The 14108-nt window shown below is 25.7% G+C and overlaps 2 protein-coding genes across 2 annotated transcripts; one reads left to right on the plus strand and one right to left on the minus strand.

The window, feature by feature from the left end:
* Positions 1 to 7669: 7669 nt before the first annotated feature.
* On the plus strand, positions 7670 to 8650 carry GO595_000028 (S-adenosyl-L-methionine-dependent methyltransferase; the record flags this gene model as incomplete). The annotated part of the gene is made up of 1 exon (XM_067915744.1): positions 7670 to 8650. One exon carries the CDS (start codon positions 7670 to 7672, stop codon positions 8648 to 8650), a length of 981 nt encoding a protein of 326 aa, XP_067779483.1.
* Positions 8651 to 9240: 590 nt separating this feature from the next.
* Positions 9241 to 10284, minus strand: GO595_000029 (thymidine kinase family protein; the record flags this gene model as incomplete). Its single annotated transcript, XM_067915855.1, has 1 exon — positions 9241 to 10284. The coding sequence occupies one exon, from the start codon at positions 10282 to 10284 to the stop codon at positions 9241 to 9243; it is 1044 nt and encodes a 347-aa protein (XP_067779484.1).
* Positions 10285 to 14108: the final 3824 nt, after the last annotated feature.

Here is a 14108-nt window from a genome sequence, read left to right on the forward strand (position 1 = left end):
AAATTTCCTAAATATCAAACAAATAATTAACAATTTTGATATTTTTAATCATTTAAATACTAAAATTCAAAACATAAAATCTAAAATTGAAAATGAAATTGATGATAATTTACTTGTTAATAAACTTGAAAATGTTGAAATTAAAGTTTTTAGCATACAACAAAACATTAACAAAGAATATTTGTCATTAAAGAAACAAATTGAAACAGAACGAACTCATTTCACACAAAAAATACGCGAAGAAAAACATAAAAATATTGAAGAATATGAATCTTTGATAGAACAACTTAAGAAAAGATGTGAATCACAAAAAGAAACAATTAGAAAACTAACATCAAATCGTTATGTTAATAAGCTCATGTGATTAAATTTTAATGTTATACGACTGGTTATTAATAAAAATGTTTTTAATATGATATATAAATGTTCACTTTGATAAATCGATTTAAATTCGCTTAAAATTTTTTTACTTCCATTTTGATATCCATGAACTTTTTGAGTGAATAAACTGCTGTAAAAATTACTTCTGATCGTTTTTGACAGAAGAATAACCGAAATGTATTCAATATTTCATATAAACAAATGAAGGCATTTTTTTAACCACTGCAAAACTTCCTATCGACTGCTTCAGACCTTAGAAAGCATTCTGTTTTTTAATATTGATTCATGTTTTTAAAACCTTTATTATTTCTATCAATTCATGAACAAAAAGATTTATTGACATATACATTTGATCAAAAACATATAAATAACTTTATAAATTCAATGATAATAAAAAATTATCGGAAATATTTAACACTGTTTGCACCAAAAATTATTTTTTGTCGATATTTATTTTATCATTATTCATATACTTATGCATATTCGGCATTTTTGGTTGATATTTCTAATATTCATTCTTATAAAACATTTATTTTATATATATATTTCCTTATTTCTGTTCAGTTGTCATTTTTATTCTATAAAACTTATTTTATTGTTATAAAATCATTCATTTCTTTAAATAGTAATAAAAATAAAAATAATATTATATATTTTCCTTTTATTTTTATATTATTTTTATTTTTTAAAAATACACTTGAAGAATATGATCAAAGTACAGATACACTTACTATAGCTACTTTACATGATTATAATGATATAAAAAGTCATCCTGATGCAGGAAATTTAATAGTTGAAGGAAAAATCACTGAAATTCCATCTTCAGCTTTTCAAAGTATTTATAGTCTTGAAACAGTTTTAATTCGAGGTTCAGTTACGACAATTTCAGATAAAGCATTTTCCTATCTCCGTTCTCTTGCAACAGTTAACATTGAATCTAATTTAGAAACAATTGAAAATTATGTATTTTATCAATGCATTAATTTAGTAAGTGTAACACTTCCAAGTTCGATAACTTCTATTGGTGAATGTACATTTTCTTCTTGTTCTGCATTAACAAGTATTACATTACCAAACAATTTAATTAATATCAGCTCAAGTTTATTTCAATTTTCAGGTTTAGCCACAATTAATTTGGGACAAAATGTAGAAAGGATTGGGTATCTTGCATTTATGTATTGCAAGTCATTAGAAAGTGTTACATTACCAAACTCATTACTTATGATCGATTTTTATGCATTTTTTCTATGCTTAAACTTAACATCTGTTAGATTTGGTGATAAAATTACTGAAATGTATATTGGTGTATTCGAATTATGCACTTCATTAGATAATGTAATACTTCCAAGTTCATTAACAACAATTTCCTATGAACTATTTGCTTTATGTTCTTCATTATCAAATATTACAATTCCTGATACCATTATAGAAATTTATGACTCTGCATTTTATGGATGTAATTTTGTGTATTTTAATATTCATAAATCAGTTCAATATATAGGTGCACAAGTTTTTTGTAATTGTAGTAATCTTCAAAACATTAATGTTGCATCAGAAAATGAAAATTATTCCAATTATAATAACGATGGAGTTCTTTATAACAAAAATTTCACGACAATTATTATGTATCCAATTGGAAAAGACATTGAAACATTTAGAGTTCCAACAACAGTCGAAACAGTATGTAAAAGAGCATTTTATGGGTGTACTCATTTAGCAACAGTTTTCATATATAAAAATGTCAACAAAATCGAAAGTTATGCATTTGGCGATTGTACAAATTTGAAATGTATTTATTATTATGGTGAAATGGAACCAGAAACAGAATCAGATTCATTATCAGGAGTTGGAGCTACAACTGTTATAGTGATAAAGTCATATCAAAGCCAAAGTTTTGGTGGATTAAGTGTTAGTTCTTTAACAACAGAAGAATGCGCCATCATGCCAACACTCGAATTTACTCAATCGAATACATATTCACAAAGTAATATATATTCTGAATCGAAAACATATTCACAAAGTAATACATATACTGAATCTAATACATATACGAATTTAAATTCAAATACATTTACAGTTTCATTTAATAGCGCTCTCACATATTCATACTCATTAATATTTACGAGTTTTATATCAGTTACAGAAACAATTACAATGATTTCGAATATTGTATATACATATAACCAAGAATACACTTATACATCATATGTTTATTATGAATACTCAGTGTTATTTTATTCAACAAATTATGTATTTTATTCTGCTTTCTATACAATGTTTCAGCAAGCAGAAAATTTATCTAACAACATTTCTAATGGTGAATTAATTGCAATTGTATGTTGTTCAGTTGCAATTCTTTTAATCATTTTTGGAGTTGTTATATTTATTATTCGTCGTACAAAGAAAGTAAAACAAAATTCATGTGAAAGTTATGATAAAGAAAATAAAGAAGAATATCAAAATGAATGTGTCGGTAACGAAATCAAATCACTAGTTCTAAAAGATGATGATCAATGGATATAATATAAAATCTTGCAAAATAATTTTCATAATAAAAAAATATACAATTTATATATATATATATTTTGAAAAAATATTTTAATTTTTATTCATATTCATATTATGTTTTGCCTTTCTAAAAAAGTGATATATGAATAATGTAAATCGATTAATATTTATGAATGAAATCTTTTAATTTTGTACAATTAATAAATATATATTTTTAGATATTGAAATAAATAAAAATACAAAAAAGATCGACTTGAGAGAAAAATTATATACTAAATAAAAGTGGTACTTTTTATTTCATTGCACTCTCTTAAAAAATATATAAAATAAACAAATACAATGCTTTCTAATTCTGAAATATATTTGCATTAAAGCAAGTTACATCTAATGCAAATCTTGAATTTAGGATCAAATTATTATTTTGATCACTGCATTATAATTATAATGAAAACAAAAATAAAAAGTAAAATAACATTTATTAAAACAAAAAACGCAAATTAAAAAAGAGTCGTAAAATGATAAGTGTCACTTCTGCTTTGCATATCATTTTCATTATCATTGAGTATATTTATGAGTATTTTATTATCTTCTTCCAAAATCTTTACTAAATTTGTAATTTCTTCTTTTTGCATATTATTTGATAATATTTTCATTGCATCCGAAAAAATTTTCTTTTGTTGAATCAAAAAATCATTTAATTCCATATTTTCCATTTGCAAATATTTTATCGCTGAAATTATATCTTCGTGCGATTTGATCTTATATTTAAAACATTCGAAAATTTCTTTGTATGTATTTTCATATTTACACAATAAATTTCTTTGATTTGATATTTTTTCATTTTGTTCAGAAATGATTTGTTGTTTATGTACATTTTCGTTATGAACTTTTTTGCTTAATAAATTCATTTGCTTCAGTTTCTTATTTAACACAACATTTTCGTTGCGAAATTTAGAAATACTTTCGTTCAGTTTTTGTTCTTTATTTAATATCTCGTTTTTTAGTTCATTGATTAAAATTTGATTTTTGTTATTAAGTTTTTTTATGTTTTCATTTTCATTGATAATGTTTCGAAGTTTCGAAGTTAAATGCGTTAAATCATTTGTTTTAATGATTGAAGTTATGTCCGAAAGTACATTTAAGTTATTTCGAATAAACTCAAAAATATTTGTATTGTTTATATCAAATTTTTCTTTAATATAATGAAACAAATTATCAATGTTCGCTTTATTAGTTATTAATAATGTTAAAACATTTGACATTTGTTTTGTGTTTGAAGTGTTTAATTGTTTCTGTACATTACTTAATGAATCAAAAGTGTTTCTTATTGTTTGTTTGATATCGTTTTGATTTGTGTTCCAAATGTTACAAATGTCATTTAATGTTTCATTGATATATTCTATATGTGGATATATTTCATGTTTATTGCAGTTTAATAGTTTTGCTATTTGTGTTATAATATTTTCATTTATTGTTATATTATTAATAATCGATTTCTGCTTTGCTTCGAATGAATTTTCTTTAATGTTTAATAATTTACAAATATCGTTGTAATGTTTTCTGAATTTGTTATTTTCTACTAAAATTTTATTGTTCAATTTCATATGTTTTCGTACTTCATTAATAGGATCAGAAGTTTTGTCGAGATGCATAATCGAAATTATTTGCTCTAATGGCCTTTGGGCTTTATTTTGATCAAAATCAAATACTAATTGATGAGAATATGAAAGTTCTTTCGATGCTATATCATCATGTTTTCCATTATTATTAAGATGGCTTTTCTTATTGTTTATATCTCCTACTAAAGGATCAATGTTTCCTTTAGTATGCACTGAAAGTTTCTTCTTTAATTCATTGTTTTCTTTAATTAGTTTTTCTTGTTTTTGTTTTTCGATTTCATCCAACTTTAATTTTAATTTATTGTTTTCTTCTTTGATCCTTTCACTCTTTGCATTGTCATTTAATAAATTTTCATTTTCTTTAGTTAGTTCTGAGAGTTTTGCTTTTAATTCATTGTTTTCTTTGGTTAGTTTTTCTTCTTCATCAATTTTTTCTTGTTTTTGTTTTTCGATTTCATCCAACTTTAATTTTAATTTATTGTTTTCTTCTTTGATCCTTTCACTCTTTGCATTGTCATTTAATAAATTTTCATTTTCTTTAGTTAGTTCTGAGAGTTTTGCTTTTAATTCATTGTTTTCTTTGGTTAGTTTTTCTTCTTCATCAATTTTTTCTTGTTTTTGTTTTTCGAATTCATTCAACTTTAATTTCAATTTATTGCTTTCTTCTTTAATACTATCACAATTTGCTTTGACATTTAATAAATTTTCATTTTCTTCTGTTAATCCAGAAAGTTTTGCTTTAATTTCTTGGTTTTCTTTGATAAGTTTTTCTTCATTAATAATTTTTATTTGATTTTGTTTTTCTGCTTCTTCTAACTTTAATTTTAAGTTATCATTTTCAACTTTAAAGGAATTTAATTGTTTATTTCCTTCATCTAAACAAGTTGATAATTGTTTTTGCAGTTTATCATTTTCAGCCAAAATGTTTTCATTTTCTTTTGTTAATTTAATATTCTCTTTAAGTAATTTTTCTTCTTCATTATTATTTATCAAATTTTGATTTTCCATTTCTTCTAACTTTTGCTTTAAATCATTATTTTGTTGATTTTCCTCTGTTATTTTGGACTGAATATTTGATAATTTTTTCTTCAAATTATCAGTGTCATTTAATAAATTTTCATTTTCTTTCGTTAACTCTGAAAGTTTTGCTTTTAATTCCTTATTTTCTTTATTTAATTTTTCCTCATTAATATTTTTCATTTGATTTTGTTTTTCTGTTTCTTCCAACTTTTGCTTTAAAGTATCGTTTTCCCCTTCAATAAAATCTTTTTGTAAATTTCCTTCTTCTAAAGTAGTTTGTAAATTTGTTAATTGTTTTTTCAAATTGTTATTATCTTCTAATAATTTCTGATTTTCTTCAGTTAAATTTGAAATATTTACATTTAATTCTTGATTTTCTTTAATTAGTTTTTCATCTTCTTCAATTTTTTGTTTGAGCTCTTTTATTTGTTTATTTTCTTCTGCTTCTATTTCAGATAATTGCCTTCGTAAGTTATCATTTTCTAATGACAGATCATTGTTTCCTTTTGTTAAATCAGAAATTTTATTATTTAATTCATTGTTTTTTATTTGATTTTGTTTTTCTGTTTCTTCCAACTTTTGCTTTAAAGATTTATTTTCATTTTCAACAATTTCTTTTTGTGAATTTTCTTTTTCTAAATTGTTCTGATTAATTTTTAATTGTTTCTCTAATTTATCATTTTCTTTCACTAAATTCTGATTTTCTTTAGTCAAATCTGAAAGTTTTGTATTTAGTTCTTTAATTAATTTTTCCTTTTTATCATTTTCCATTTGCGCTTGTTCTAAATTTACCTTTAACGAATTAATTTGTTCATTAGAATTTTCAAGTTCCTTTAAGTAATTTTTCTTTTCTGTTATCCATTTATCCATTTTGCTTTCTAATTGTTGAATAGAACTATTTTGTTCATCGAATAATTCTTCTGATTGAAACTGCTCTGTAAAGTCATTATTTTCTATTTCGATTTTTTCTATTATTTTCTTATATTCATTGATTTGTTGTTTTAGTTTCATACTATCATCTTTAGATTCATTTAACAGATCATTAATTTCTTCATTCTTTTTTATAATTTCGGAGTTTTGTTCTTCAAATTCCTTATTTTTATATAACAAATTACCAATTTCATTCGGTATTTGTGATACTGAATTTACATTAAGTAAATTTTGTATTTCATTTAGTTGTTGTTGAAGTAAATCTTTTTGTTTCATTGTTTTCTTAAGCGCCGATTTTAATTTACGTATTTCCGAAAGATTTCGTTCTGTTTGATACTCAGAACCTTTTACATTACTTAAATCAAGTTCATCAGAAATCATGTTTTGCATTAGTTGCATTTTCTTTTCGAGTTCTTTGATTTGGAAATCTTTTTCATTAAAAATTTTTTTGATTTTTTCTGTTGATTTGTCTTTTAATGTAACTGTTTCGTCATTGATTTTCGTTATTGAACTCGGTAATTCTTCTTCTTCATTGATGTCACTAATACCTAACATACTACAAATTGTTTTATGTTGTTCTTCAAGTTCTTGAATGTGTTTATCTTTTGAGTCTATTTTCGCATTGAGATCTTTGATTTGGTTTTCAATTGATTTGTTTTGTGACTCTTCGTTTGTTTTAAATTTTAATGAATTAATTATTGCTGATGGTGATGAATCGCTTAATTTTAATATGTTACATATTTGTGCTTTAAGAGATGAATATTCTAATAACTTTGTTTGCATTTTCCATATTTCTTCAGGAAGTAATGAAGAATCGGAATTACTTGGAAATGCTTGTTGCATTTTTTCAAGTAATAAAAATTTATCATTTGCAGCTTGGATGAGATCTTTTAATGATATATGAAGGATTTCTGGCTGTACACCAAAAAAATTTGAAATTAACTTAAATTCTTCTTGATATGCTTTTTTCTGTTTTTGATATATACTAAGTTGTTTATTCATTTCGTTTATGTAATCCTTCATCTTTTTATATTCTTTTTGTTGTATTAATAATTGTTTAATTTTTGCACGTAATTCTTCAATACTTTCTTCCTTTATTAAAGAGTCATCCGAATCATCCGTATTATTGATGATTCGGTTCATTTCTTCTTTGGCGCGTTTTCGATTGGGAAATTTAACGTTCTCCTATGTCACTTTTCTAAGCGATTTCAATGATGGCCAATCAAGACAAAACACGAGATAATTATTATTTTGATAGCTATGCGCACATTGGTATTCACGAAGACATGCTTAAAGACAAAGTACGTACTCTATCATATCGAGATGCTGTTTTCAAAAATCCTTCATTAATTCAAGGTAAAGTTGTGCTTGATGTTGGATGTGGTACAGGTATTCTCTCTATGTTTGCAGCCACTGCAGGTGCTAGAAAAGTTTATGGTGTTGAAAAGTCAGGTATTGTTGATTTTGCAAGACAAATTATTGAAGAAAATAATCTTCAAGATAAAATCACAATTCTTCAAGGCTCAATAGAAGAAATAACTATACCCGAAAAAGTTGATGTTATCATAAGTGAATGGATGGGTTATGCTCTTCTTTATGAATCTATGCTTCCCAGTGTTATTCTAGCTCGTGACAGATTTATGTCTCCCACAGGTACTATGTTTCCATCTCGTGCCACCATGTATTTTGTTGCTTTTGAAGATTCCGAATATCGCCAAAAGAAATTTGATTTTTGGGACAATGTTTATGGCCTTAATTTTTCACCAATTAAACATTGGGCATTGTTAGAGCCACTTGTTGACAATGTTCCACAAGATAACATTTTGACTGACACAGCTGTCATCGCCAATTTCAACCTTAACACTGTGCAAGCGCATGAACTAATTGTAAATTCCGACTTCGAACTTCATGTTTCATCTGACGGAACTGTTCATGCGTTTGCGATTTGGTTCAGCGTTGTGTTTGATGGCGGTGACGTTGATGTTGTTTTGACAACATCTCCGTATGAGACATCTACGCATTGGTGTCAATCATTGTTTTATGTTGAGACACCACAAGAAACGAAAAAAGGCGATGTCATAAAAGGGCACATAGACATGAGGCCTAACGAAGCAAACTTTAGAGATCAGGATTTGCTGATCACATATACTATTGGAGAAAATACTTTTTCACAGCCATACAAAATGAGATAGAAATAAAACAAAATGCTTTTTAATAAATATCAGTAACTATACTAATTGCTAAAATGTTCTTTTCTTTGTTTAAGTTTCGACTAAAGAAACGATCAAGCTTCACTTTTTGAATAGATGGAAAAAAACAACATTTTTCATTTTATTTACTCGAAAAAATCATTGATAAATAGAAACAAATTTTCACATCTTAATCAGCCAACAAATTGTCAATGAAATTACAAATAGATTAGATCGAAAAAATTTCCATTATTTTGTATGATCGTCGAACAGTCAATTTTCAATGGAGGGCGTTTATTAAATAACGGCAAAAAGTGAAAAGAGAACTCACTTCTTTCTCATGAGTGTGGAGTGAGGTAATTCATCATTTTTTTTAATAATAGACGGCAATTGTTGTTTACCAATGGTTATCAATCAGATTATATCTAATCATTTTATTTAATTAACATTATAAAAAAAATGAGCTTAACCCGACTTAGATACACAATCACTTGCAGCAACACTTATAGTACAGCATTAAAAACCCTTAAATTTTATGACATTTTTACTCAAATTATTTTTTATATTTTTTATTATAATCAAACTATCAAATTTTATGGCGTCACCAATAGTCCCAATCCTTGTTCCAACAAACCCATTCTCGAAATAGGCAACATTTTAATTCCATTAAACAATACTGTGAATGGAGCTGGCCTTCCAGTGAATGGACAAACGGAGTCAACCTTATCAACTTTCTCGCACATTGGGAACAATTCCATTATTTCATTATAAGGTTCTTGATTTGCATCACTATCTAATGCAGATACAATAATAAGTTTTCCTTTGTTTGCCATGTCGTCTGCCCACTGTGCTAAGCCCGAAAAACGTTGTGCTTCATCAATTCCAATGATTTGATACTTTTCAAGAGATTCAAAACTTGGAAGTTCAGTTGTACAAATACTGTCATATTTGATCTGACGATTAATTGGATGGCCTTCAGGATGGCGAATAAGTAATGGAGAACGGCCTGCAATGTTATGGCGTGTAAGAATGCTTAAGAGTTCTGTGGTTTTACCAGATTGAATAGGGCCGATGATAAGATGAATCTTTCCGCTGGTTTTGATGGAGAAATATGAAGAACGTGATGCTGCACGATACATTTCCGCACCACCAATCAGTTCAATGTCATCAGATTTAACAAGACGTTGTGAAAATGGAGCTTTCTTCCCAGTGATGGTACAAACAGCAGATAGCTTTTTGATGGATTCACATTTGGAGATTAAACGAAGAATTTGTCCAAAAGGTTTTCGTTGAAAAGTACCGTCAAGTGCTGCTATGATAACGCGTTTGCCTTGGTTAGCAAGTTCTTGTGAGAACTCGACAATGTCAGGGAAAAATTGGCCTTCATCAATGCCAATAACTTCATACTTAAGACATGTGCTATAAGTATCCATAAGTAAGCAGCAAGGAACAGCTTTGTGCATTTGTAAATCATGGGTAGATACTTTGTCGACTGAGTATCTTTTGTCTTTGCTGTATTTCAAAACAATGCAACGTAACTTAGCAAGCTCTGCTCGCTCAATACGGCGAAGCATTTCGGTCGACTTGCCAGCAAACATTGGTCCTAAGATAAGTTCGATGCTTCCTTGGAAAGACATGAATCAACTGAAATGATGGCGGGAATTTTTACCGCGGAAAGTTGGGGAATGAAAAAGTGCATCATGAATTAAGTGCATTTTGATCGTAGTCATCATTTTTTCAGCTGAATACAATTTCTAAGCACACAATTTTGTGATAAACCGGAATTTAAGATTTATCTAAAAACATAAATATCTTTAAAAATAGAAGAAAATATGTTATTATATTAGAAAAGAATTGTGAAAATATGATATTAAATTTAATTAATTAATAAAAATTATGGGACAACAATCGAAACATTGATAAATTTGTTTAAGTTTTTGTGAACGCATTGAATTCATAACGGCTTAGAGGGGAACTTCACTCGAGTGAAACTTTTTGAGTCGATTTGACGTTAAGATAAAAGCTTCTTACGTTTGGACGAATTGGTTGGCGCTTATTTTTAAGGTTGTGACGAATCTTTTAAATTTTTTCGCATTTAGATTCGATTGTGAAAAGTGCTCTTTCTTGTGAACAAGAATAATTCAAAAGTATTTTTCAAGAATATCTACATTTTTAATCAGTTAGTTATTTCAAAAATAATATAGAAAAAAAATGAGGTTAATTGATGGCTGGTTCTTTTTTTTTGTTTTTTGTTTTTTTTTTATTAATCAATATTTTAAAAATAATGATTTTCGGGTTTTTAAGAATAGCTGTTAATTGCATTAAAGTATTTCATTTGGATATCGTTATTATATAGATGCTATTTCCCAATTTTTATTGGTCATCCAAAATTGTTTCTAAACTTTGAATTTTTCATTTCTTAAAAAAGAAAAAAAACGACACGAACCAGATTCGAACTGATGAGGGATAAACCCATAGGGACTCAAATCCTACGCCTTAACCACTCGGCCATCGTGCCTCCCAATTTTTTTCAAAAATGGAATTAATTTATTGACTTTCAAAAGATATGTGCATAATAAAATTATTATTATTTTTATATAAGATCCTTTTTTATATTGAAAATCCATTTCAATCATTAAAAATTTATTCGAAATATATTTTCAAACTCAAAAAGCTGGTAAAACTGAGATATCAAAATAATTAAATTTAGTTTATTGAAATGATTTCTAAATATGAGATCATTTAATTCATAAATTATTTTAGCAAAGGATTTTATTATTTAAACTTAGTTTATTTCTGAAAATTTATAATAACTCATAATATATTTTTTTGAGGAAAATTGGAATAAAATATAATTCTTCTTAAATTACTCAATTTTTTAATGGTTTTAAAATCAGATCTGTATCAAATAGCTGGTTTACTTATAAAATCATTTTATTATCTTCTTTAAAATCAGATGCAAATGGATCTGATTCAATGTTTGATAAATTCATTACAGCAGCAAAAGTATCTTTATTATCAAATCCATTCTGTTCTTCTAAACTTTTTGTTGATTCTAAATCATTTAAACGTTTTTTGTTCTTAATTCTAATCAAAAGAAAAATAATTAAAATTATAGTGATAACAACTACAATTGAAACGCATATAGATGCGATTACAATTGTATTGTTTTTAGATGGAATTGTTTCTGATGGATATAAAATTGTAAAGAAATTGGTATAAAAACTGATATAAAATGAATATTCAATAATAGTATAATCATAGTATATTAATAATGTTGGAATATAAACACTATTATTGTTTGTAACTGATATCATAAATGAATTTGAAAACGTTGAAATATAGAAAGAAATTATTTGTGTGAATGATATTGTAAATATTAACGAAAACGTGTTGGAATAATTTAAATTGCTAATAAATATATTGGTTTCATTAAATATAATAGACATTTCAGTATGTAAAAATAAGAAAATGTATTTGAATTAGAAAATGTATTTGAGAATGTATTGGATGATGAAAATGTTTGTGTTGGCCATGGATTACATTCATCAATTGTCGTTCCTTTAGAAATGTATAAGTTACCAAATGTGGAACTTTCATCACTATCAAAATTTATTAATGTCATTACATATGTTGTATTAATTCCAGAAAATGCATTTTCACCAATCATAGGAAGGCATTCTCCATAATAATAAATACATTGAAGTTGTGAACATTTATAAAATGCATAAGATCCAATATTTATTACATTTTTACCAATAAAAACTGTATTTAATGTAGAACAATCATAAAATGATGATTCATTTATTGTTATAACTGAATCAGGAATTTTAATGTTTTTTAATGATGAACATGATTGAAATGCTGATTCTCCAATTGTTTCAACACCTTCTTCAATATTAACATTATTTAAGTTAGAACAACCAAAAAATGCTCCTTTACCAATAATTTTAATTGTTCTTGAAATTGTAATATTAATTAATGCTTCATAATATTGAAATAAATTTTCATTAATAATTGTTATACCATTTGGTATTGAAATTGTTACCTTGCCATAAGGATAACAAATAATTTGTGTAATGTTTTTATCATAAACAACTCCATCATTTTTATAATTAGAATATTTCGTATTATTTTCAGATACTTTAATAAATTGAAGATTGATACATTGAGAAAATACATTATTTCCAATTGATGCAACTGAAGTTGGTATTGTAATATTAATTAATGAAGAACATTGAGAAAATGCATTATTTCCAATCGTTGTAACATTTTCACCAATAATAATATTTGCTAAATTAAAACATTGTGAAAATGTATATTCTTGAATAATTAAAACTGAATTTGGAATTGTAATATTAATTAATGAAGAACATTGAGAAAATGCATATGATCCAATTGATGTAACTGAATTTGGAATTGTAATATTAATTAATGAAGAACATTGAGAAAATGCATTATTTCCAATCGTTGTAACATTTTCACCAATAATAATATTCGTTAAATTAAAACATTGTGAAAATGTATATTCTTGAATGATTAAAACTAAATTTGGAATTGTAATATTAATTAATGAAGAACATTGAGAAAATGCATTATTTCCAATCGTTGTAACATTTTCACCAATAATAATATTCGTTAAATTAAAACATTGTGAAAATGTATATTCTTGAATAATTAAAACTGAATTTGGAATTGTAATATTAATTAATGAAGAACATTGATAAAATGCATATGATTCAATCGATGTAACTGAATTTGGTATTGTAATATTAATTAATGAAGAACATTGAGAAAATGCATTATTTCCAATCGTTGTAACATTTTCACCAATAATAATATTCGTTAAATTAAAACATTGTGAAAATGTATATTCTTGAATGATTAAAACTAAATTTGGAATTGTAATATTAATTAATGAAGAACATTGAGAAAATGCATATGATCCAATTGATGTAACTGAATTTGGAATTGTAATATTAATTAATGAAGAACATTGAGAAAATGCATTATTTCCAATCGTTGTAACATTTTCACCAATAATAATATTCGTTAAATTAAAACATTGTGAAAATGTATATTCTTGAATGATTAAAACTAAATTTGGAATTGTAATATTAATTAATGAAGAACATTGAGAAAATGCATATGATCCAATCGATGTAACTAAATTTGGAATTGTAATATTAATTAATGAAGAACATTGAGAAAATGCATTATTTCCAATCGTTGTAACATTTTCACCAATAATAATATTTGCTAAATTAAAACATTGTGAAAATGTATATTCTTGAATAATTAAAACTGAATTTGGAATTGTAATATTAATTAATGAAGAACATTGATAAAATGCATATGATTCAATCGATGTAACTGAATTTGGTATTGTAATATTAATTAATGAAGAACATTGAGAAAATGCAGATGATTCAATCGTTGTAACTGAATTAGATATTAAAAC

Source organism: Histomonas meleagridis (genome assembly GCF_020186115.1).
Source record: "Histomonas meleagridis strain 2922-C6/04-10x chromosome Unknown contig_1, whole genome shotgun sequence".
NCBI lineage: Eukaryota > Parabasalia > Tritrichomonadida > Dientamoebidae > Histomonas > Histomonas meleagridis.